We start from the raw sequence: 26,477 nt of genomic DNA on the forward strand, positions 1-26,477 counted from the left end.
AAGTGGGGTCACGGCTTAATGCTTCACCTAAAGGATAACAGGTTTTCTGACAGTGCAGCACTCCTTCAGTACTGCATTGGAATGTCAACTTCGATTTTCACTCAAGTCTCTGGAGCTTGAATCGAACCAAATCTAAACTATTCTAACCTTGATTGGGTGGTCAGAGTGTTGCAATCATTCCTTAATTCTCAGTGAACGTTGCTTACTGAACAGCCACAAATCTCCCTCATCTTGTAATGTCGGTCTTCTACATGTGACCAGTTGAAAAACAAGTGAACCACCATTGCCATATTTAGAGATTTTAAACAAGGCAAAGGTATGATAGTGTGCTGTGGCTGTTGTAAATGCACCAGCCTGTACTGACCTGTTTGATGCCACTATTAACCACTCCTGGCTCTAAAAAACAGAATTACACTTCAAATCACCAAGATGTTTCAACTACAGCGAACCAGTCAGTTCACCATAAACAACACTGAAAGTGTAGTTCTGTTGAGTAGTGTACTTCAGGGCTTTGATTTTAAGTTCCACTCCCGACTCTACCTGCTTTTATTCTATTCCGTGTGTGCGTGTGTGTGTGTGCGTGCGCGCACGCGCGCACGCTCAAATGAGCAACCCATTCATCAAATGTAAAGAGCTAGGAATAAGTTAAGACAAAGTTCCTGCCAAAGATGGGTGGGGTGCTAGCTGAAATTTAAACATTATTGAAATGTGACTTAAACTCAATGATAGGTCAGAGTGAGGGCTGAGTGATTGCTGACCTACATTGAATCCGAGCTTGGGCTTGTCCATGATTGAAGGTAAGTGCTGAAGGGTCAGCTCTATTTAAACACTCTTTGTAGGCCAGGGGTAGGAGCACAACCTCCCAGGCCGCACAAAGTCATTTTCAGAGGTCTGCACTGTTCTGAGCTCACACACTGATGCTGATCTGCCTCCTCTTCATTACAGCTAGATGGTCGGACCCACCTGTGGTTTCTTGGCTGACATTCCAGCTCAACCTACCTCTCCCACCCAACCCTGAACCTGGCTAATTGTTGAGAAGGAATCTGCACAATATTACTCAAAAGAGAGGCTTTTACTGACTACTGACCCCTCTCCCATCTTCAGGTACCTTCTCCCTTTAATATTGGGGCTCAGATCTCAACGTCCTTCCACAATATCAGAGATTAATGTACTTCTAGTCCACTATCATATGAATAGTAACTCCTGTCTACTGAGGAGGTACAACTGGTGCTATCCTGTTCCCATTGATAAAGAATGACAACAATGCTAAATTCCGAATTTCACTCGTTCCATAGAAATTTGACAATTCTGTGCAGCCACCCAATTAAAGTGGTTATCGTCTTGCAATGACCATGACTTGCCACAAGCCACAGCTGAGCAACAGACCCATGAGTTGATGGATATTTTCGAGCATTCTTTGAGATCATGGAAATATTTTGAGAGTCTGTACATTAGGGATTAAAGACATGATGCAGGGTGTATGACAGGATAGATAATACACAATGTGTGGAACAAGAGAGCATACATTAAGGGCCAGACGACCTTTTTTCATTCTATGCCTAATGTGATCAAGGAAGGGTTCTTTCACAATCAATACTGGCGAGATGTGTACATTTTCATGAGTTGTTAATTGAATGTAAGATTTGTTTGTGAAAATAAGACCACATGTTAAGATCAAATGACTAATCAATGGCTCAGCTCCCTCCCACCCAGAATAAGCAAGCAACTAATATAATGGAAACAGATAAACTAGTGTTGAGGTGGTAAGTGAATCCATTTAATGAGCAATTAATGAGGTTAGCAACATGGAGATCCCATTCCAAGAACCTCCCTAATCAGAATAAAATTGTAATCTATCAAACCAAAAGGGATGATGAGGGGTGACCTTACAGGTCCATAACATCATGAGAGGCCTGCCTAAAATAAATCAGGTTACACAGAGTTCACTTTGGCCATCTATCTACAACATGAATTTGTAGGTGGATCCCGTGGGATTCGACTCATTGGGATTTCACTGGAGTAGAAATAGAGGCAATGGGGAGATATAGAAATAGAACAGTACAGCACAGTACAGGCCCTTCGGCCCATGATGTTGTGCCGAAATTTTACCCTAAACCTAAGGTCTATCCAACCTCCACCCCTACCTTATACTATCATCCATATGCCTATCTAATAGCTGCTTAAATGTCCCTAATGAGGCCGACTCCACTACCCTCTCCGGCAATGCAATCCACGCCCCTACCACTCTGAGTAAAAGAACCTACCTCTGACGTCTCCCCTATATCTACCTCCACTCACTCTAAAACTATGCCCCCTCGTAATAGCTACCTCCACCCTTGGAAAAAGTCTCTGGCTGTCCACTCTATCTATACCTCTAATTATTTTGTACACCTCTATCAAGTCACCTCTCATCCTTCGTCATTCTAAAGAGAAAAGCCGTAGCTCTCTCAACCTTTCCTCGTAAGACATTGCCTCCATTCCAGGCAACATCCTGGTAAATCTACTCTGCATCTTTTCCAACGTTTCCACATCTTTCCTGTAAATGAGGCGACCAGAACTGGACACAATACTCCAGAGATAACAAGGTGTAGAGCTGGATGAACACAGCAGGAAAGCTGACATTCCGGGTCTAGACCCTTCTTCAGGAAACAATACTCCAGATGTGGCCGAACCAGGCTTTTGTATAGCTGGAGCACAACTTCACGGCTCTTGAACTCAATCTCTCTACTAATGAAAGCTAACACACCATATGCGTTCTTAACAACTCTATCCACCTGGGTGGCAGCTTTCAGGGAACTGTGGACATGAGCCCCAAGATCCCTCTGCTCCACCACACTGCCAAGAATCTTTCCGTTAACCCTATATTCTGTTTTCAAGTTTGTCCTTCCAAAATGAATCGCCTCACACTTTTCAGGGTTAAACTCCATCTGCCACTTCTCAGCCCAGCTCTGCATCCTATCAATGTCCCTTTGTAACCTAGAACAGCCCTCCACACTGTCCACAACGTGACCCACCTTCGTATCGTCCGTGAACTTACTAATCCACCCTTCCACTCTTACATCCAAATCATTTACAAAAATCACAAATAGAAGAGGACCCAGAACAGATCCTGGTGATACACCACTCGTAACTGAGTACCATGTTGAATATTTTCCGTCCACTTCCACCCTTTGTCTTCTAAGGGTCAGTCAATTCTGAATCCAATCTGCCACATTTCCCCCTATCCCATGCCTCCTTACTTTCTGCATGAGCCTACCATGGGGAACCTTATCAAACACCTTATTTAAATCCACGTATACCACATCCACTACTCTACCTTCATCCAGGTGTTTGGTCACCTCTTCATATCTTCAACATTGGCAATTACTATCTGAAGCAATGATACAACTGATAGTTTTATCTGTCACATGATGTCAGGTGGACAGGAAGAAGTTACTCTTTTGCACAGTTGAGACTTTTGCTGATAATAATTCAGAGTTAGTAGCAATACACAATAGGTTATCTTAAGAGAAAGGATTTCCATTTATGTGCTAGGTATTTTGGATAATGGACAGCTCTAGGAAATCCCAAATGCAATTTGTCTACGAGGGCAACAATGAGGCCTTGAATGACTTAGAAATTACCAACACTGTAGCATTTAAGAAGCTGAAAACAGAAATCTTAAGGCAGAAACATACATGATAGGCACTGCTTCCTCCGTAGCCATATTGGCTGGATCCCCACTGTGCTGGAGTAGCGTTTGGATTCTGACCCTGTCCAGTAACAGCTGCTATGGCATTGAACATTTGCGTTGTCATGTTCTGTGGGAGAGCATTAACTGCTCGTGTAAGATCTAATAGAGAAGGGAAATAATTGCTTTGTGTTAGTTTCTGTGGATATCAGTTATGTATTCATTTAAATTCCATTTCCTTAGCACACCTGAAACAAAGTAACAGTTCTATTATATCAACACTGAAAACACTCAAAATTTAAGACAGATTTAGTATGCAACATGGTCCTTAATACTGGATAAGCAGCTAAGATACTTTGCAACAGTATGAATAAAAGTACAACACAGAACTACATTTAAAAAAAAAGATTTACATGTCAAAACAAATCAAACACCATGATGAGTATTGTTCTCATTCTCCCTCCAAACCTAAACCTTACTTAGTTGGAGCAAAGTTCAGGGTCGTCAGATTATAAATCTTCGAAATATCCAATCCATTTCTAATTCATTCTGTCCACCAGGAAATGACTATTAGTTACTAAACAGATCTGGTGCAATGGCCTTGTGAGTCAAGAATACGGGAAGCGTAGGAGAAATAATATCCAACTTAAATTTTCATCACTGGGTTTTTCTAAAGCCACATTACAGAAAACAACAAAACACTAAATAAAGATTTATTTTTGTTTTGCTGCTTCCAGAATCTGAATAACTTCACTGAAATATTAACTAGCAAACACAAGGAGGTGAAAGATAGTGACAGCAACAATGTTAAGGGCACCAAAAGCCAGATCTGAAACTGTAAAAGTTGCACTAACATAAAAAAGATGATTTGCTTTGGGAGATAAAATTACTTATTTCCTTGCTATTCAGCTTTTTTTAAACAAATAAAACTGCAGGAGTACAGCAATGCATTTTACAATCAGGAACATAAGGAAATGACAGTTTGAACATAAGAGAAGAAAGTAATTTCACACATGTACCTGCCAAATTAATATTAGCTGGTGTTGCATCCATAGAGGCAGGTGTTCTGCTGGATCTGCTCGTACTTGAAGGAGTAATACCTGGAAACAGGTAATCATGTTTATTTCAGTATTTATAGCTCAGGACTAAAAATCTTGTTTACACAGTTGCCATAAAAATCATAAATGTCAGTGCGTACCTTGTGGTGAAAATATATTCCATCTAAAGTTTTAAAAATCTGAATCCATTCTACTTACAGGTCAAATACATCTGTATTTTTCTTACTCCTTAATTTCAGCCATTTGAAAATGCACAGAATCTATGCATGAGTTAAATTCAACGGTCTCTGTATTCTTACCTGGCACAGGATCTTGGAAGTGATCCTTAAACCATCTAAACAGTCCATTCACAGTTGGGAAAACTTGTCCTCTGTAGCGGTATCCTTCTGGTGTTACTGTAACATACTCCACCCTACAAAACAACATGACATTAAGTGTTATCATAAACACTGCACATGGACTTATTTTGTTAAACTGTTTAAAAATTGTCCTATAACCTTCCAAAGTGTTAAACCTATTACCACTGCAGGCTCCCTTCAGTAATATTTCTTCTCCACAAATGTACTGTATTCACACACAGTATTTCCATTCTTTACAGAAAGAAATGCTAACAAATTCCTCACATCCTAACACTGCAGAACAAAGATACCCATTTAGACATTTAAGTTGCAGCTTTAAATTCAGTCCAATTTCTGAAAACTGTTAAATTTACATCTTTGATCTGTACTGTAATATAACAACTTTGAAAGAAATGAATATTATGGATAAATCTCCAGTTCAAAAATGGACCACTAACATCACACCATAAATTAAAGCATACAAATTTGGGCGGCATGGTGCCTCAGTGGTTAGTACTTCTTCCTCACAGCACCAGGGACCTGGGTTTGATTCTAGCTGTGTGCAGTTTGCATGTTCTCGCTATGTCAGCATGGGCTTCTGCTGGGTGCTCTGGTTTCCTTCCACAGATGTGCAGTTTAGGTGGATTAGCCATGGTAAATAGGGGGTTACGGGGACAAGTTAGGGGATACCTGGGCATGATGCTCTTCAGAGGGTCGGTGTAGACTTGATTGACTGAATGGCCTCTTTCTGCACTATAGGGATTCTAAGATTCAAATCAGTTGAGACTGGCTCATTTTTATCACCTATCATAATCACAGTGCAGGTACACTGTTACTTTCACTTAATGACTGCATTTTGGATGTTTCCTTCAAAAAGGAAATGAAACAACATGAAATTAAGGTAAAATTCACATGCTTTCTCAGTTCCAGACTTCCAGGCATACTTTTAGCCACTCTGTATATTCACTGGCATGCTACTGTTGGCTTTCCCCATTTTCTGCAATGCAGATGAACATCACAATTATATCCATAATAAAATCTTTCATAAGCCCAGGAGAGGGGAGACCTTTCAGTACAAGAATCACATGTGCTAATTACGATGCTTATAATTGAAAATATAGAAGAATACTTTGGGGTTACCAACCTTGGTTTAGCTCGAGGTTGGTAGCCTAACAAAAATTTTCCAGGTAATTCCTTTGATGCTGAAATAAAATAGGGAATGAAAGAGGGCTTTTCTCTTTTGGATTTTGATAGCAGCTCTTCCATTTTCTAGAAAGGAAAACAATTAATGCCATATTTAATACAGTCTTGGTGATGACAAAACATGAAGGCACAACATAATGTGGAAAAAAAACTATTTCAAAAGGTAGTTCTTTAATGGCACAGATTAATTTTATATTTGCATAAATCATTCTATCCTATTGAATGAAGATTTCCACACCACATCAAAGACAATAAACATGATTCTTACCTATTTCAGATACCAAATATTGACAGCGTATTTTTTTTTATTTTCATGAATGACACCTGCGAGATAATTGTTAGCCGCTAGCACTTCTGATCAATTAAATAATTGCACTAGAACTTCAAATAACTGCTATATTAAGACAAGACCTTCTCTTGATGGCTAATCAAAACAGGAGTGTGCTGACTGTATTTGCTCCAATTATTTAAAACACTGGCAGCTTGACTCCCACAGGTTCCTTATTGGACTTCAACTGAAATTGCTGCTCAGTTCATTTGCTTAAAGAAATAATCCTCATTTCTAAACATTTAACATGGCTAACTTAACATTTTCCAAAGTCAGAGTCTTCAAAATCCAGGCAAATGAATAAATTGCATTTGAACAACAGTTGAATTCAAGATCTCTACTATTTAAATCACCAATTTTGCTAAAGCACCGTTAAAACAAAAATAATGCAATAAAACTGTTGCTTGATTTTATTCCATATTCATTGCTGGACAAAAAAAAACTTTGTCAAAGTGCAACCTAGGAATGCTCTACAGCAGTTACTATGCAGAATCCTGTGGTTATGTAGTGCTCCGAGATGCGGAGGGATCTGGGTGTCCTCATGCAGTAGGTTTATTACGCACTTACAGCAAGTAATTAGGAAAGCTAATAGAATGTTATTTATTGAGGGGAGGGGGACCGAGTGTAAAAGTAGGAGGCTATGTTTCAGTTAAACTGGACACTGGTGAGACTGCACTGAGAGTGCTGTGCACAGAACTGATTACTGTATTTAAGAAAGGATGTAAATGCATTGGAAACAGTTTAGAGAAGGTTTACTAGACTAACACCTAGAATGGGTGGGTTGTCTTAGGGACGAAATGTTGGTTGGATAGGTTTGTATCTGCTGGAGTTTAGAACAGTGAGACGCAACTTGATCAAAGTACATAAAATCCTGAAGGGTTTTGACAGGGGCAGGGGCAGGTGTGGAGACAATTTAGAACTCAGAAGCACTGTTTAAAAATTAGGGGACGCATATCAAAATAAAGATTAGGCAAGTTTTTTTCTCTCAGAGGATCATAAGTCTTTGGAACTCTCCTCTGGAAAGACAGTGGAAGCCAAGTCCTTGAATTTTTTTTAAAAAGAATTCTATGGAACGTCAAATGCACCAATCAAGTAGAACATGAGTGCAGATACTCGTCATATTATTAACTCAACACAGTACTTGTCCATTTGTATAGGAACATGAATGGGGGCACAATGTTACAAGTGACACTCATATGGTGGAGAGGGTGTGCCAGCTCAAAGCTTTTTCAAAATTAAAAACTGAGAAATAACAAAAATGACCATCTATAGTTGAGGGCAACTAGTAATAAGTTGTACCATTGGGGATGAATTAGGACACAATGTTTCAGTCAGGGACTAATAAATGGTTTATTAAACACAAGTTCCTTGATTTTATTACACTGCTTAAAAGCCTCATCAACTCACCCTGACATTTTCAAAAATATTTATGCATAAAGCCCAAGATCTCCCTTTTCCTGAATTCTCTTAGAATTGTATCATTTAGCTTAAGGGTGCACTTGTTTATTGTTCCATCCAAACTGCATCAAATGCATTCCTGTTGGTCTTTATCTCAAAGGGATTGAAACATAAAAGGGAAGCAACTTGTATACAGCAATGCAGATGATCTGCTCATTCAGTTTGGGACATGGCACTTCAGAAAGGAATAAAGTCCTTGGAGGGCTACAGCACTTCACCAGAATATCAAAGCAAAAGGTAAAATTATGATGACAGACTACTTGAACCTGCCAGGTATTCCCTGAAGTTTTGAAGATTGATAGGTGATAAAATTGAGGTGTTCAAACAATTAGAAAGGTTTCAATAGAGGTGCTACAGAGAAACTATTTTCACTGGTTGGAAATCCAGATCAAGGAGGCATAACCCTAAAATTAGAATCATGCCATTCAGAACTAACAGTTATGAAATTGTGGAACTTTTTTGAACAAAAGATTGTGGATACTGGTTAAATCAAAGTTTTAAAGGCTGAGCTTCACAATTTATTTTAGGCAGGTATCAGGGAAAGGGACCAAATAAAGGTAAATGGAGTGGTGGTAGATCAGTCACCTTCCAACTGAATGAAAGAATAGACTTGAGGAGCCGATTGGTCTATTCTTGTCCCTTGAAGCAATCATTTTTGCAAGGATCCTGTTCAATTTTATTTAGCAACTGCAAGAATCATGTCCTCTTCTCATCTAATATACTAAGTCAGTTACAGATAAATTAATGGTGCTTGCAAGATGGGGGTACAGCATACCCTTTCTCTTTCCTTTTATATAATATTTTTCCCATTTTACATCATTTGATCTCAGGGTACAATGCTAGTTAGGATTTTAGGTTAAATGAATAGTTTCTCTAGATAAGCAGCATGAATTGTTCCTATAAATGATCTGCGTGCCTTAGCTTTATAAAAAAGTGACTGTTTCAAGTGTCCTGGATTCGCTTCTACGATATAATAGCATATAACAGCAGTGTCCCTTTGCACCCTGCAATGGATATGTGTGTCTTTTGTACAGATCTCTTCGCTTTTTTGTGATGTCAGATGAAGTTAATACTACATTTGTATGATTTCACTGAATTTGTAAACGGAATTACTCAAATTGAGGTAATACATACCTAGTAACAGGTATGTTGAGAATAACTTGGTTCAAATTAGTACAACTTATATTCATGCTATAAAATAAAATAAAGGAAAGGCAATACTATCACATTCTGGTGGAATAGTTCCCCAGACAAAATAACTTTTACCTTTTGTCATAATGCCTACAGAAAAATGTCTGTCCTTTCAGTCTCCTGTTCATTTGCTTCCCATTTAGTCAAACCTGCCTATCCTCAGCTCCCAGAGCAAAATCTACCAGCTTAATTTGATAATAACCCTGGGCAAGTTCAAGGAAAGAGTGAGTGGGAATGGTTCCTAGCATGATAAAAGATCTTTCAATGCCTATTTTGTGCTGTTTTAACAGACCTGAAACATTTGGCATACAGGGTCTAACCATTTTAGAGCAATCTTAAGTTAAAATCACATTTTAAATTAATTCACGTTAAGTTATTCCCAGGGGAACTGGTTAAAAATACATGCATCACCAGGAACATTATAGTTCCGAGAAGCAATCCGTGGGAGTAGACTACTGTCCATGTTGAGTATATTTTCATGGATTTAACCCAACAGCTACACCCCTCCCCACACATCCAACAGCAGAAACAATTATTTTTACTGCAACACGCTTGATTGGTATTAGAATTATTCATTTACTGCTTATCGAGTTTTAATAAAATTGGTTGAGTAAAGATTAAAGTTAATGTACAGCTGAAAAAAAAATTAAAAGTCTTGCCCATTTCCATGTTAATAAACTCATTAGAATTGTTCCCTGCGTTGATCAAGCTAGGTTCACTTGTTGTGTAAATACCTTACGGTCTCCACCACTGCAATCCTGGTAATATTTGTGATACAGCAGGTCACGAGCAAAAGATGCCATTGGTTGCACATAGCGAGCAGTGATTTCATCAAGATCTTCAAACTCCTGGATAATGAAATTGCAGATTAAAAACTGTAAGAGCCTTATAATATACAATGCATTTTTAAGAGGATTTATAAATACATATATATTGCTAGAAATGATAAGCATTTACAGGACTATTCAAAAGAAAGACCTCAATTTGCTTCCAAAAGATGTTTATGTACTGCATAGCTTTTGCATCTAAAATGTAAAACATATCTACAAAAAAATCTGTAGGAAGTGGATAAAATGATCCATCATTTCACACTACAGAGCTACTCTAAATGTGAAGTTGACAGTCACCAGTACCAAATACGTATTTGAAATAGTAAATAAAGACAAGACAGTGCAGAGAAAAATAAAATAGAAAAAGCTAAGAAGTCTCTTTGAGAACACTGCAATGCTTACTTGCAGTCAGCAGAATTTCCAGAAATTTCATAGATACACAGATTTAACAAAAATTTAAAATCTATTATTTACAATGACGTATTTAGGTGTTTTCTTCTCTTACCTCATTGTTGATCAAAAGAGACTGTCCCAAGCTAAAGGCATTCTCTTTGCCTTCTTCTCTTACATCTATATGTTGATAGATCCCATCAGTCACTTTCCAGGTTACAGTGAGGTGGTTTGCTCCTTTGCTGCTAGGTCTGATGATAACATCTCCTTGGTCCATGGTTTCCATCATTTTCTCAGCCTGCTTGAAGTTGATATTGTGGAATGAAGGGTGCACTATTACTCGCTTGATATATGCTATTGGAAAGTAAAGAGTGAACAAGTGTTAATACAATCATTCATTCTTGTTTTTTTAATAAAAGCAAATATTTCTGTTTTTGCATACGACCATCAACTTAGATCTGCAATTTCACAGGTTTGAACAATTTGAAAGCTTTCTGAAGTTGAATGCTTCAATAAACAATGGAGGTGAAAAATAACTTCCAAGTCAAAGAATTTTTCCTGACGTTTTTATACATTTAGATGACAATGACTTGGCTGCAGATTTAAGGCTTAATTTAAATGAACGATCAATTTAAAACCGATCTATATAACAGGTCAATATAATGAAAACCTCAACATCGAAATAATCAAATTTTGAACTGCTGAATGACTTACTCGTGCGCTGCTGTTTCTTCTTTGCATCATCATCTACCTTTTGGTCTGCTGCCTCAGAATCAAAGTCATAATACGTGTCTTTGGGCAATTTCCATTCATTGTTCTTGTCCATTAGATCAGACGTTCGACAGGTAAGGTCCACACTAAATTTTTCAATATCTATCTTCATTATTCTGCAATGCACAGTCATACCAATCTACAAGGAAGTAGATGTAAACAATTACACATCCAGTCAGATATCACCCAACCTGAGAAGTAATTCAAGAGAAAACAATCTCTACCTTGACCCGTTCTTCAGGGTGTTTCACATTTTTGTCACTGAGGAATTTTGTTGGAATGAAACCTGTAACATTGTTGTCTAGCCTTGTTTTCACACCTATAGCTTGACCAGGACAAGCACCACTGTCAAAATGATTCCAAACCTGTAGGGAATAAAATCGATCTTTTAAGAACAGTTTAAATTAATTCACGTTTGAGTGTTTCTGCTGAAAGAATGTTAACAACAGTGATGAGAAAGAAAGTAATATTTGTCCTCTACACTGCCTTTTGCAATGATGGGCATTCTTTCAAAACATCAGATGTGTATTAAAAAAAATCCTTTTTTATATTTACATCAATGGCTGGTCTTCAAATAAAGTGCAAGGCAGGCAGGCAAGCAAAATGTGAATCTCCAACAGGTGAGTTCAAGTGGGAGGTTAAAACAGTTGAGAATTTGATTCCTGACCCAAGATCCTGACTGGACTGAATGGAATCATTTTATTGTGCTCAAGTACCTGGAACGAGTCTTTAGCCCACACCAGTATCATTTTCAACCCCTCAGATATTGAAGCACTTGATATCCATATGCAGCAAGACTTGGACAAATTGACTTGATAAGCACACAGATAATAGTTGAGCTACACAAGTGCTAGGCAATGACCATCTCCAACAAGAGAGAATCTAACCATACCCCTTTGATATTACCATCACTGAATTCCTCATTGGTCAACATCCTGGATTAACACTGACCAGAAATTGGACTGGATAAGCCATATAAAACTTGTGGCTACAAGAGCAGATCAGAGGCTGGGAATTTTGGATTGAGTAACATGCCTTCTTACTCACCAAAGTCTATCCACCTTCTACGAGGCACAAGTCAGAAGTGTGATGAAATAGTCTCCTCTTCCTGCATTAGAGTGGCTCAATGACAATGACACTCAGGACACTCACCACCATCCACGACAAAGGTGCTCTGTCAATTAACACCCTATTCACCAACTTAAACATTCACTCCTTCCACCAATGGCACACAGCTATAGTCAAGTGTACCATGCATAGGATGCACTGCAGCAATTTGCCAAGGCTGCTTCAACAGCACATTCCAAACTCAGGACATGTTAACACCTAGAAGGACCATCATTTGCCAGGTCCCTTCTAAGCTAAAAGCCATCCTGACCATTACTTCTATTTCTTCATTATCACTGGATCATAATTTTCGAATTTCCTTCCTAACAGCACTGTGGATGTACCAGGACCAGACGGATTCATGGTTCAAGAAGGTGGCTCACAACCAGCTTCTCAAGGTCAATTAAGGACTGGTAACAAATGCTGGCTTGGTCAGCAATACCTATATCCCACAAATTGAAAAAAAATTCAAAAGGTGAGCGTCATGCCTCACACAATGCTTTAAGAAAAGTACTGTTAAAAAAAAATCTAAAAAATTTCATACTTAATTCAACATATAAATGCTAAAAAAATGTCGAATTACGAGATTTAAAAAAAAAATTATTGATCCAAATTTTAAAATGGCGCAATACCTCACTAAGTTCTGGAAAGTTGTCTTGTTGGCAGAAAGGACACTGCCAGAGTCCAGTTTCATCATTCCTTATAGCTTGATCATAACTTTCACCCTGAGGCCTCCTGTGAGCAATCCCTGTCACAACGCATGTAATCAACTTACCTAAACAGAAGGAAGTATGTTAGGGTAATAGTAATTTCAGCAAACTTGAAAGTAAAAAAGGTTTAAAAATTCTTTTCTAATTATTTAGGGACCAGTGAAAGAAAATGCTTACCAATATAAAATGTTTCTGGAGTTTCTTTTGTCAACATATTGAAAATTTCTTCTGAGTTTGCTGCACGACATGGAACTCGTAAATCCTTGTACCTGCAGCTCAGCTCAGCTCGAATATCATACAGTGTGATACCTTTGTTACCGTAGCCCTGTTAAATGATAAATTTAAGTGCAAGATAGACACTAAATGTATTTGTTTTGTTACTTAATTAGTAGCTGCAGGAAGCAAAGCTTACAAACATTTCACAGAGAACAAAATTTCTGCTGAACTTTAAACATTTGGGGAAATCACCAACTATGTTCTTGAGCTAATGCATACATAGAATTATCCACAGAACACTTTTTAAATGCATTATTTTTATATTTCTACCATATACAGAGGCATAGATATTAAAATTCAAATCTCAAATGTTAAATAGCATTTAAATAAACAAACAGTAGATTGCTATTAAAAAATCTCAAAGTAATTGATTTTTTGGGGAGATAAAGGGAGCTAACTTTTTAAAAGTAGTAAAACATAAATAACGCACAAATAGCTAGTAAATATTGAAACATAGCATGCTTCTCAGTACACTGGTCACAGAACAGTGAAACTGCAAAGTTGAAAACGCTCTGTTTTGCATTATATCTGTCAAATAATTCTGAATTAAATATTCAATGAAAACTCATTTATGAAAATACCAACCTGCCTCTCCAGTTCTTCTGCAAATGCGTCAAGGTCAAGATCCTTTAGTCGCTCAGGATTTTCCAAAATTTCTTCCAGCGCTCCTGCTGGGTTGGCATCCTCTGCTGACTCATCATATTCAAGTGCATCCACAGCCATCTTTCTGGCCCATTCGTAAGTTTCAGGGTGAACTCTTGAGCCATCGAGGACCTCAATGTAGGAATCAGTACTGCAGATTTTACACAAGGCAAATACAGGTAAACACTGCTATACAAATAAGACAAATGCCTACTACATAAGTCGGTAATAAAGCATATGAACTTCAGATCGGGTATGATGTCAGGCATGTAGACTGAATGTCCCAATGACCAGCAGGTAATATCCAACAGTATGCTCCTGCAATTTCAAAACAGGCAGAGTACTGACTATACTTAACCAGCCTATGTTTGCACAAAACAAAATATGATGTCTGAAATTAGATGTGATTCCACAATAAGTCAGAACTTGCTAAATAATCCCAGTGTGTTAATAATTAAACGAACCAATTTATGTTCAGTCAGGCTCGCTGTGTATCTTTCATACGGTTGCTAGAAGCTCCATATATTCAAATGCAAGGATCTATCTTCTGCCAGGAAATGGAATATGCCCACACATTAAACAAAAACATAGGGGCCAACAGCTCTCTGGTGCAATCTCAGTGCCACAATTTCAACCAGAGTATGTATATTTCCATCCTTTTCTCATATAGGATAAATTCTTGCTCCTTTGAAATTTGGCATTTTTGCATTTGGCCTGATGTGTGCAAGATGAAAAGCCCTGATCACGTTTCTTTTTTCAGCAAAGCAAACTATCATGCCAGAATTCAAATTTCCAATGGATAAATCTCAAGGGAAAAGTTTTCTCAAGCATTAGAAACTTGACATTTTAAGTATTATATATCCTAATTGTTAATCCAAATGAATCATGAATTAGTACACTTTACAAAGCAGCACCTGTATCGAGAAAAGTTTTTTTGAGTTCATCCTGACAAACACTATGGCAATGGTAGCCTTGCAAGAGCAGTTAGTTAGCTGGAGATCTTTGATTAATACACACTGTAGTTGGCAAATGACACAGATAAACCACACAGCACATACACAGCACAAAAATTCAGAACGAAAGAATCTTCATGTAGGAGTACAAACCTGTCCCCTAATGAGGCAGTATCTATTTTAATAAATCCTGCGCAATTGATGAAGACTTTTGGGCCCATATGGCACATCGTAACTAGCTGGGTCCTGTTTTCCAGGCGAGTGTTATTCTGTTTGAGGATCTATGTAAGAAAAAGATGTTAATACAGGTCCATACAGAAATCAAAAGCATAATTCTGCTGCTTACAAAATTGTAGTTCCACTATTCAAAAATCAATATGATCATACACTTTATACATATTTACAGGTGAACTGATCTTTGGTAAACAGAGCATGCAAAATGCTACCATTGTATATATTGTTAAGTGTCTCATGTCATTAGTGAAGTTTTCTTTTTTAAAAATAAAGTTTTCACTGAATATGGGCTACTTTAAATATTTTTCACTTATCTCCCTTCAAGCCACTTCATTTTCCTCTCCATCCAGCTCACTTTGTACTCAAGATAAACAGTTTAGCTACCTGGCCTGACAATATGGAACTAGCTACTTTTTTTTGCTGGCAGCAAGTACTATTGTGATCACGTATTTGGTAATTGTAACATAGGCTTTAATCAGCAGTCTCCAGTTTACCTCCTTACCTTCTGTAGGTGTGATCCTTTACGAGGTCCCAGACCACAGACATACTGAACCAATGCCTGAGTATGTGGATGAGTTATTGCTCTGTTTACATCAACACCAACTTCGTTCACTCGATTTATGAACTCACAGTAAAGTGCATTCAATAATTCTTCTTTTATTACTTGTTCCTGAGGTAGACAAAAATTAAAATGCAAGAAAACACGTTAAAGACTTTTCAATTAAGTCACGTTAGAGTAAACTAAGGGTGGCATCCACAAAAATATTTCTTTGACCATGATTAAACATCAGAATTCAGCTTTATAAAATCTACAGCATTTAATTTACTCCTCCCCAGTCTTCTACTCGCATAAGGAGGCAGAACACAGTGTACAACAGATATCCTCCAACATGACCCCAGTTTAGATCATGTTAGATAGTATGAATACTCAAAATCACCACACATTTTACATTATTGCACAAAATCAAGACCTATCTCCCTAATCAATCTCACACAGGATAAAAGGCAGTAAGGTAGATTACCTGCAATGGATGGAATTTGAGGCAGACAATGTCCTCATCTGAGCTGCAAACTTGAGCAAATTCCACAAGTGGATCCTGCACCCGACGAGCCAATGACACCGCCTGACGTAGCAATGGTGGATAATCCCTAAAGTCATTCTGGTCAACAGAAAAACCAAGTTGAAGAAAGTTTTTATTCTTGCTAAAATTACTAATCTGTCAACCTTCAATCTTATTAAATCACGTTTAAGAGTCCTCTCTCAGCCCTCTGACAATGTATTTCCTCAGGAGGTTGCCGAGACCCCCCACAGGAGCAAGGCCTAACAAATACTGTTCAAATTCCTTTCTCTCAAAGGGACATCTGGTCTTTTCTTTACACAAATACCAGTGCTATGGAAATCAGGGGCTCAATAAAAAAAGAGGAGTAACACAAGGCCAACAAATTGTGCTCCAATAAAGTGCCACAAATTGAAGTCATGGTTAATGCAATTTTATTATGAACTATAATATGTTGATGATAAGGATACTTGTATACTAAGTATGAAATGTAATATGTACAATATGCTTTCAATACTTGTGTAAAATATACAGTTGTAAATTTAGCATAATTTTCTTGAAATACAGTATGCTGCATTTGTTGATAGTTCACAAACTTTAACAGTGAAAATGCACAGCAGTCTTATCAAAAGGACATGACACTGTAGTGTGCAGCACACATGACAGAAATTTAAAACATCTAACATTATTCCAAATATTGTAACATTTCAACTTAAGTTACGCAACTTGCGATTTGTTTTTATTTCAACCAGGAACCCTTCAAATTCTGTAACTGCAGTCGGTTCTGGTATAACATGATAGTTCTGTTCTCGTGTGATCTCACATTACAAGAAAATTGCACAATAGCCATACCATTTCAACTAATGGGGCTGGAATAGCCAATACAGGTAAGGAAAGTTTGCGTTCTACAAGCTGCGTTCTTCCATCGTATTAGAGCCAATTCGCGTTGAAGAAACATGCCTTATAGCAGAACCGACAGTATCAATGATAGTGAGTATGGCTGACAACTGATTAGCCTATCAGAAGCACTCTGATTTAGAAGACTCAAAGTTAAAATTTTCTCCTCTACTAAACATGCAGAGCTGAAGACTGAACAATTTTGCTAACTGAACCTACCCTAGGTCTTGTGATAGTCTAAGGCCTACTGGAAAGTAAACAATAGACCAAGGGTGTCAGCTACTTGTCACCCTAGTGACAAATCATGTTGCTTTTTTTGGTGTCTGAAATATTAACTATGGTGAGATACAGAACATAAGGCACTCTTTGATGATGCTTGGCAATAAAGGGAGGAAAGGCTTAAAGAGAAGGAATCGATGACTTCCTATGATTGTTTGAGAGACTCCAAGAGGGTTGGCTAGCAGCACCAATTGAATGATTAAAAAAAGCTGGTAAATAAAAAGCTTGCATTCCAACAATCATACTGTGTCCCCGTAGCCCAACAGATTTAGTGTAACTGTGATTCATATATTTACATAATTCTTACCTCTGACTTTTTACTATTCATGTACAGAAGAGCTAGTTCGTTGTCCACCAGCTGCACTCCAATAGGGGACATCTGATGCTCCTGTTCTAATTCGTGCACTATTCGTTTTATGTCCTCTACAACCATAAGTGCATCCCTACCAAGGAAAGTACCTATATATTAAACATCTAACACATGCTACACATATCCTGCTCAAAACATTACCTCTTGCAATTTATTATAAATAATACACTTGTTCATTTATTTCAAAAAATGGCCATTGGAACTGTCACCAAACTGTAGCCAATATTCCTTTGGTTACGTAACTATTGGTGGCCAGAAAGAACTATTCACAGTTCTGTCTCTTACCAAGGAAGCAAGTGATTTTCCCAATCAACATAAGAAACAGCAGCACATGCTCAGCATTTTTGAGTTAATATTCACTGTTGCACCCACTGCTTCAAATTAAGAACTAATATTTTCAGTGATGTACAGTAGATACAAGAAACAAAATACTGGAACTAAGTTTTCTCTTGGTAAACATTCTTGCAGTTACTATACAAATGTTTTATAGTTCAATAAAAGGTGTCAATTAGAATCACTTAACTAAAATAGTTATTACAAGATTAATTTTATAAAGACTAAGTCTATTATAACTTTATCAAGGTGCTGATTAAGAAATTTAAATTCATCAATAACTAAACAAGATTTTCAAGCAATTGAAAAATTACATTATCCTATAGACCTATAGATCACTAATTGACGCACTATTTTTTTGCTGTGACTGAATTCCACTGAATAACAGGATGACAAATGCATCCTAGTCCGAAATTACTGATGTTTATTCATTTCTTAAGAACATAAGAACTAGGAGCAGGAGTAGGCCATCTGGCCCCTTGAGCCTGCCCCGCCATTTAATAAGATCATGGCTGATCTTTTTGAGACTCAGCTCCACTTATCCGCCCACTCACCATAACCCTTAATTCCTTTACTGTTCAAAAATTTATCTAGCCTTGCCTTAAAAACATTCAGCGACGTAGCTTCAACCGCTTCACTGGGCAGGGAATTTCACAGATTCACAACCCTTTGGGTGAAGAAGTTCCTCCTGACCTCAGTCCTACATCTGCTTCCCTTTATTTTGAGGAGATGTCCTCTAGTCCTAGTTTCACCTGCTAGCGAAAACAACCTCCCTGCTTCCACCTTATCTATTCCCTTCATAATCTTATATGTTTCTATAAGATCTCCTCTCATTCTTCTGAATTCCAATGAGTATAATCCCAGTCTACTCAGTCTCTCCTCATAATCCAACCCTCTCAACTCTGGAATCAACTGAGTGAATCTCCTCTGCACCCCCTCCAGTGCTAGTGTATCTCTTCTCAAGTAAGGAGACCAAAACTGCACACAGTACTCCAGGTGTGGCCTCACCAGGACCCTATACAGCTGCAGCATAGCCTCCCTGTTTTTAAACTCCATCCCTCTAGCAATGACAGACAAAATTCCATTTGCCTTTTTAATTACCTGCTGCACCTGTAATCCTACTTTTAGCGATTCATGCACAAGGACACCCAAGTCCCTCTGCACAGCAGTGCGCTGCAATTTTTTACCATTTAAAACATAGTCCATTTTCCTGTTATTTCTACCAAAATGGATGACCTCACACTTATCAACATAGTACTCCATCTGCCAGACCTTTGCCCACTCACTTAGACTATCTATATACCTCTGCAGACTTTGTGTCTTCTGCACACTTTGCTCTACCACTCACCTTAGTGTCATCTGCAAATTTTGACACACCACACTTAGTCCCCAACTCCAAATCATCTATGCAAGTTGTAAACAATTGCGGTCCCAACACTAGCCACTGACCGCCAACAAGAAAAGCACCCATTTACCCCTACTCTTTGCTTTCCACTGGTCAACCAATCCTCTATCCATGCCAATACATTACCTGTAATACTGTGGAACTTTATCTTATGTAGCAGCCTTTGGTGTGACAACTTGTCAAATGCCTTCTGGAAATCCAGATACACCACATCCACAGGTTCCCCACTGTCCACCATGCAAGTAATGTCCTCAAAGAGCTCCACCAAATTAGTTAAACATGACCTACCCTTCATGAACCCATGCTGGGTGTTTCCAATGGGACAATTTATATCCAGATGTCTTGCTATTTCTTGCTTAATGACAGATTCAAGCATTTTCCCCACTACCGAAGTTAAGCTAACTGGCCTATAGTTACCCGCTTTTTGTCTACTTCCTTTTTTAAACAGTGGCGTCACATTGGCTGTTTTCCAATCTGTGGGAACCACCCCACAGTCCAGTGAATTTTGGTAAATAATTACTAGTGCATTTGCTATTTCCCCTATCACCTCTTTTAGTACCCTGGGATGCATTTCATCAGGGCCAGGAGAATTGTTTACCTTTAGCCCTATTAGCTTGCCCAGCACTGCCTCCTTAGTGATAATAATAGTTTTAGGTCCTCGCCTGCTATGACCTTCTTGCCATTAGTTTTCGGCATGTTATTTGTGTCTTCCACTGTGAAGACCGATATGAAATAACTGTTTAATGTCTTGGCTATTTCCTCATTCCCAGTTATTAAATTGGCCTTCTCATCCTCTAAAGGACCAATGTTTACCTTCGCCACTCTTACGATTTACATATTTATAGAAATTTTTGCTGCCTGTTTTTATATTCTGAGCTAGTTTACTCTCCTAATCTATCTTACTTTTCTTTATAACTTTTTTTGTGGCTTTCTGTTGGCCTTTAAAGATTTCCCAGTCTACTAGTTTCCCACTACTCTTTGCTTTTTTGTATGTGTTTTTTTTGTTTCCTTTACCATCTTGCTAAATGCCATGTTATGTGTCAGTGAAACTATGCCTTTGACTGCAAGCAGGAGCCAGCTTTAAAAATCAATAAAAAAGAAACGGTTTAAAGTAGATTTGATCGTATTTTAAACATAACCATCTTGATGGTACACCAGCAACCTGATAATTACAAACAAGTGCATTGGCTCCTTACCTATTTTCTCCACCCACAGCCACAACATGGGGCTTCTTATTTAGAAGAAACTTTTTCAAAGTTTCAATATCATGTGCCTGTAGACAGCAAGATATAGAATTGAGTTGCTGCAATTTAATTTACTTTCCTTTATGTCTACTACCTTATACTTGCATTTATGCTATCAGTTTGACAAGAACAAAAACAAAATGTTAAAAGTTGAACTGCTATACTGGTGAATGCCAAATTCTAAAAGCAAAAGGCAAAATGTAAAGTAAAAACAAAAAATGCTAGAAAGGCAAAGGTCAATCTGTAAAAGGAGAAGTGTATGATAATATTTCAAATGTGTACCCTTTTTCAATGAGGGGAGAAAAGTATTTTTCTGCTCAAGTTCTGATAAGTAGTACATGGTCAAAACTATAACCAGTTTTTTCCGTTTACTAAATCTGTGTACTTTCAACATTATTCATTCTTATTTTGTATTTATGGAAAATTATTTTTATTCGCAATATAAAATTACAAAATGCTTGACACAGTGTGCATAGTCAATAAACAGAGCAATAATGGTAGATAATAATTAGGGCAAAGAAATTAGATCCACCACCTTTATTCCCCCAGTACTAAAGTATTGCGGCAGCACTATGTACATTTATAAGATGCACTGCAACAACTTGCTAAACATCCACCCACAGCACTTTTCAAGCCCTTGAACTCTACCACCAAGGAGGACAAGGACAGCAGATGCATGGAACATCACCATCCTGAATTGGAATGGTCTGCATGTTGCTGCTCATTTTTTGTTATTGGTCCAAAATCGTGAAATCCTTTCGTAACGGTGCTGTGGATGCACAGATAGACTGCAGTAGTTCAAGACATTGGCTGACTACCACCTTCTCATAGGCAACTGGAATAGAAATAAATAAATACTGGCCATGCTAGGGATGGCCACATCTCACAAAATAACTTTAAAAAAATTGAAGCGAGAACGCTGTTTTCTGAATCCTTGCCTGTGATGCCAACATCCGATGAATGAAAAAAAAAATACATGTAACCAATAAAATTCATAGTCTGTTCTTGTTGTTTTACAGGAAAGGTACACAAGCATATCATTGAGCAAGATCAAAATTGGTTTATGTTTAATTAATTATAACCTCCTAAACACCACTGTTGTTAAGCAGCAACATCATAAAGCTGAAGACCATCAGTTCAGCTAGCTCATCTATGTATTACACTCTCGCAATTCATTTCAAGTAGACCCAAATTCAGTGCGTCCATGGCTTCAGTGACCAAATCATTAACACACTCAAGATCACTATGCCACTTTTTAGCACGTATTTCATGTCAACCTTGCCTAAGCCCAATCACAGTACCTTTGATTCAAAGTATGAAGTTGAATCTGCCAGTTTTTGGTCCACTGATCAAACCTGCCAAAATCTCTGTAAGCTTATATGCATTGTCATTCATCACTTGCTAATAGAGTCATAGTGTTGTACAGCATGGAAACAGACCCTTCGGTCCAACTCATCCATGCTGACCAGATATCCTGAATTAATCGAGTCCCATTTGCCAGCATTTGGCCCATATGCCTCTAAACCGTTCCTATTCATGTACTCATCCAGATACTTTTTAAATGTTGTAATTTTGTCAGTATTCCACAGTCTTCGAAAGAGACAACCTACAAGTAAAAGCTCAGCCCTTCTGCAAACTGGAACTTGATCTTGCACAAGAATGAGGCTTGGAAGGCCACAGACAAGACATCAAACTGCGCTTATGTTCCCAACTTGGTATCATCAATAAATTTGGATATAATTCCTTTCTCTAAATCATGTATAAAAATTATAATCAATACTGCTCCAACAATAGCATTCTACTTTTCCCGTTTGTATCAACATGCAAGAACAGAGAAGGAAATATTCCAAAAGTGAACTTCTTACCTTTTTCTCTCTTTCTTCCTCTCGCCATGCATTCCTTCGCTTCAAAAAATAAGGCAGACGAAGGAAATCTGTCACTTCACCCTCTCCATTAACAAGAGAACAGAAGGCTGGTGTATCCCTAGCAAAAAAGGGAACAGTATATAAAATTTAATAAGCAATAGTTTTGAAGCAGCTTCCATTGCTCCATCATGCCTGTAGCCTGTCAAACTGATGATTCATTACAGTACCAAGAAACAGGAATTTCAGGTTATAAATGGTTTTAACTATATTCTCATATAGAAACAGTGTATTCCAAACTCATGAGTAGATTAAACTCATTAAAACTGTATTTTTGAATATAAATCAGTTTGGGTACGTTATGACACACCTTTGGGGCAGGTAGGACTTGAACCCAGAACTTCTAACCTACGACCACTCCATCACAATGACACTGGATTTTTTAAAAAATATTTTAAAAATTTAATCTATTTGGGCATCCAATGGCACACCTCAAGGACAAGTGAGACTTGAACCTCAAGCTCTAGCCTGAGCTAGGAACACTTCTGTTACTTGGTAAGAACCATTACCAAGTATAAATATTCGAATTATTTAACTTAATAGATTATAGAGGAAACTTCTGAAATCCACTGAAAATCAAGCTATTCACGTGGGGTGATGGGCAGGGGAGATGCAGAAATGGGCTGATCATAATGTGAATGATGCTTGCTGATGAAGGAAAGGAATTCAGGAGTGGTTGAGACCAGAGTGAGTCTGGAACACCTGACATTTAATCTTCAGCATGTGGCCTTCATGAGCAGTAAGCACAAGGCTGCTTTGATTACACTGACTGATGAATAAAGTAATACGGTCGCTCTGCATGCATGCATGTGTCAGTGATGTCACCTAGCTGTGGGGCAGGAATGGGAGCAACTGCTTTCTCCACCTGATTGCTTGGCCCTCTCCAGCTGTCAGCACTGACAAGGATCCCTATCTGGACCCAAGGAAGCCATGCCCAGGTGTGGGCCTGCTGCTGCATCTGTCGCACCCCACACCTCCCTCTGACCGCATCATTCTCCCTCAATTTGAGTATTTACATTAGACATTTTCAGCAGTGTCACTTCCTTCAGTTACTCCCAACTTTGGGTCATGACATTGCGCGTGTCGCTCAATGTCGTGTTCACAATAAATGGTTTCGTCTCTAGATTCTAGAAATAGATGTTCAAACATACCATGAATTAGGCTGCACAGTTACCACATACTATGTATTTGACTGGTCATTTCTTCACTGAAGCTGACAAGTAAAGCAGGGTGTGAGCAGCAGTGGTCTGGACGATGTAAAATTTCTCTACTCAAATTACTTTTAAACAGCAATACTTCTTCAAACAGATCTGTTACTTAGCATGGTATGTACAAATAATAGTCAAGAATGAGGTATTTTTATGACATTTCACAGAAACCCTTCTCCCAAAAAGCAAGTTTACTCAGCATGTTAATAGATTTCTGATTCAGTAAATATAACTAAAGGAATCTTTTAGTGAACTCCAATGCTTGCACTAAAATAATCAAGGTAAAGGATACAAATGTAGCAAATTCTATTGAAAATATTACTCTTATGTTGGGTACCTCTGCTGCATTTACTGCAGTTTAGGAATACATACATACCAGACTGAAATATTGAATGATATTACAGGAATTAGCAGTAAAACGTGAACTGACAAAGTAAGGAATTGGGTTGAAACACAAGGTCATACCATAAGAACATTAGTTCACACCATTCTTGTAAGCACTGCATCCATGAAACTGGATAACACCTTTGTTTAAGAGTTTACCATGTCTAATTCCAAGTGCTCTTCCATGAAGACAAATGGTGTTTTCCATGGACCTCTCAGCATAAATAATACTCACTTTAACACGTGAAAAAGAAAATACATTTCCTTGCACACATACCTTTCTCCTGAAAATGCCAAACCAAGCACTCGAACTCCTTTACCCTGATTTTCTTCCATGAAGTCATCATCATCTTCTTCATTCTGCTGGTCAGGTCGATATGGCGCAACTTTCAGCCAGTTGTAAAGTTTGCGGCTACAACACTTAAAATGATAGCAGCAAGTTGTTATTAAAAGTAATTTTTAAACAAAGAAGATAACAAGACAAAAAAAAACACCTCAGGTCTTCACAAGACTGTAATTTGGTTAATTAACTAAACCCAGTTGACATTCAAGCAATTACATTTTTTCATGAAACATTTTCTTTTGGAAGTGCTGTGTGTGCATTTTTATAAATATAAAAGCAGCATCTAGTAAAACATCTGCAGCAAATTTTTCATTTTCCACTCCACTCCTTTTTATGCCTCTGGTGAAACTGAAAATTTATTAATAATCTAAACTGAAACATGGGTAGCCCTGAGACCCATTTAAAGACCTGTTGATTGTGGTCAAGCTCGTAGAATTATTGACTTTAATCAGTCTGATTTGGAATTCAAATTTGGAACTGTTCTAAAATTTTTATCATTCAGATCCCTTATCCTAAGCTACATGTAGTTTTCAAGCTTCACTTGTGTTTAAGCACTTTGATGCTCCTTCAACTTACCATCAGATCAACATACAGTTCCAACATCACATTCTAACTTGCACAAAATTTACTTTTGCGATGGCACGTGTAGGTGTTGTCAAACTAACCTTCAAATTAATAGCACTCTAAGTGCAGGACATTGGCAATAGTTGACAAACTGAATACTTCACAGTACTTTTGAAAACACATTTTGTCAGCAATGAATGCCAAGACAGATTTAAATTAGGTATTTTACAGTTTCGGTATTGCAGTACATTACAGTGGAAATGGAAGCCACTACATATCTTACATACAATGTTCCTATCGTTGAAGGGTCATCATCGAGAACAGAAACTATAATTTTCCTCACATACCTTGCAAAGATAGTCCCTTGTCTCAATTAGCAGCTTATTTTTCAGTTCCTTACCCATCTGGGGGTAGAGGAACTGGTTTAGTGCACGTTCAATTGCCATGCTGCGTTGTCTGTTCCACTCTTGCACTTGATGGCTGAATTCATCACGGTAATAAAATTGCTTGATTTCGTCAAAATAAGTCTGGTCATTTCCATAACTAAAAAATGAGAGATAAAACCATAACTCAGACTCATTATCTGGTAAGATATCCCTGTATACCAAAAATACGGAGAACAGTTTTTCTGCTTAAGCTTCAATAGTAAGAGAAATCTGGAGTAGAATACTCACTGTATTTATACTCTATTTTTGAAAGATAGACAGAGAACGACAGAATGTTTCTAGAATAGTTTACTAAAATCCTCACAACTTTACCAAAACCCCAGGGAGCACCTAAATTTTTAAAAATATATTGGAAGTGAACATTCTGGCAAGGCCAACATTTGCTGTCTATCACAAATAGCCTTGAGAATGTGGTAACGAGTCACCTTTTTAAATTATAGTAGGGATGGCATGTAGCTTGGACTGTAACCTGCAGATGATGGCATTCTTTTGTTTGATGCCCTCGACCCTCCCAATGGTAAAGGTAATGGATTTTTAAAAATCCTGTTGAGGGAAGCTTGTAGAGGTGCAGCTGTGCATCTTATAGACGGTACACAATACTACTACCACATTCTTGTGTAGGTGGTGTGAATGTTTAAAATGGTGGATGCGATGCAATCAAGCAGAACGTCACTGAAGCTGAACTCTTGCAGCAAGTGTGGCTTTTCATCACACTCTGACTAATGCCTTGTATGTGATAGACAGACTTTGGGGAGTCAGAAGGTAAACTACGTATTACAGAACTTCCAGCCATAACAGATAATAAAACTGATAAGTATTTGAGATAGTCAGATTTCTCTTTGCCAAAGTGGATATAATTCATCAG

The 26,477-nt window shown here is 38.0% G+C and overlaps 1 protein-coding gene across 1 annotated transcript in view; it reads right to left on the minus strand.

Moving 5' to 3' along the window:
* supt6h (SPT6 homolog, histone chaperone and transcription elongation factor) overlaps positions 1-26,477 on the minus strand; it is a 71,274-nt gene that overhangs the window by 9,540 nt on the left and 35,257 nt on the right. Inside the window, exons 17-35 of the mRNA XM_048612413.1 lie at positions 25,514-25,709; positions 24,537-24,679; positions 22,611-22,728; positions 20,698-20,774; positions 17,701-17,836; positions 16,182-16,319; positions 15,662-15,829; positions 15,079-15,206; positions 13,916-14,123; positions 13,232-13,379; positions 12,977-13,119; positions 11,462-11,602; positions 11,181-11,376; positions 10,582-10,820; positions 9,981-10,094; positions 6,211-6,335; positions 5,028-5,140; positions 4,690-4,770; positions 3,678-3,832 (exon numbers count right to left, since the gene is read on the minus strand). Coding sequence (XP_048468370.1) covers positions 3,678-3,832; positions 4,690-4,770; positions 5,028-5,140; positions 6,211-6,335; positions 9,981-10,094; positions 10,582-10,820; positions 11,181-11,376; positions 11,462-11,602; positions 12,977-13,119; positions 13,232-13,379; positions 13,916-14,123; positions 15,079-15,206; positions 15,662-15,829; positions 16,182-16,319; positions 17,701-17,836; positions 20,698-20,774; positions 22,611-22,728; positions 24,537-24,679; positions 25,514-25,709 — 2,767 coding nt within the window. The remainder of the gene's footprint in view (positions 1-3,677; positions 3,833-4,689; positions 4,771-5,027; positions 5,141-6,210; positions 6,336-9,980; positions 10,095-10,581; positions 10,821-11,180; positions 11,377-11,461; positions 11,603-12,976; positions 13,120-13,231; positions 13,380-13,915; positions 14,124-15,078; positions 15,207-15,661; positions 15,830-16,181; positions 16,320-17,700; positions 17,837-20,697; positions 20,775-22,610; positions 22,729-24,536; positions 24,680-25,513; positions 25,710-26,477) is intronic.

This window comes from Rhincodon typus, chromosome 26 (assembly GCF_021869965.1).
Source record: "Rhincodon typus isolate 14 chromosome 26, sRhiTyp1.1, whole genome shotgun sequence".
NCBI classification, from domain to species: Eukaryota; Metazoa; Chordata; class Chondrichthyes; order Orectolobiformes; family Rhincodontidae; genus Rhincodon; species Rhincodon typus.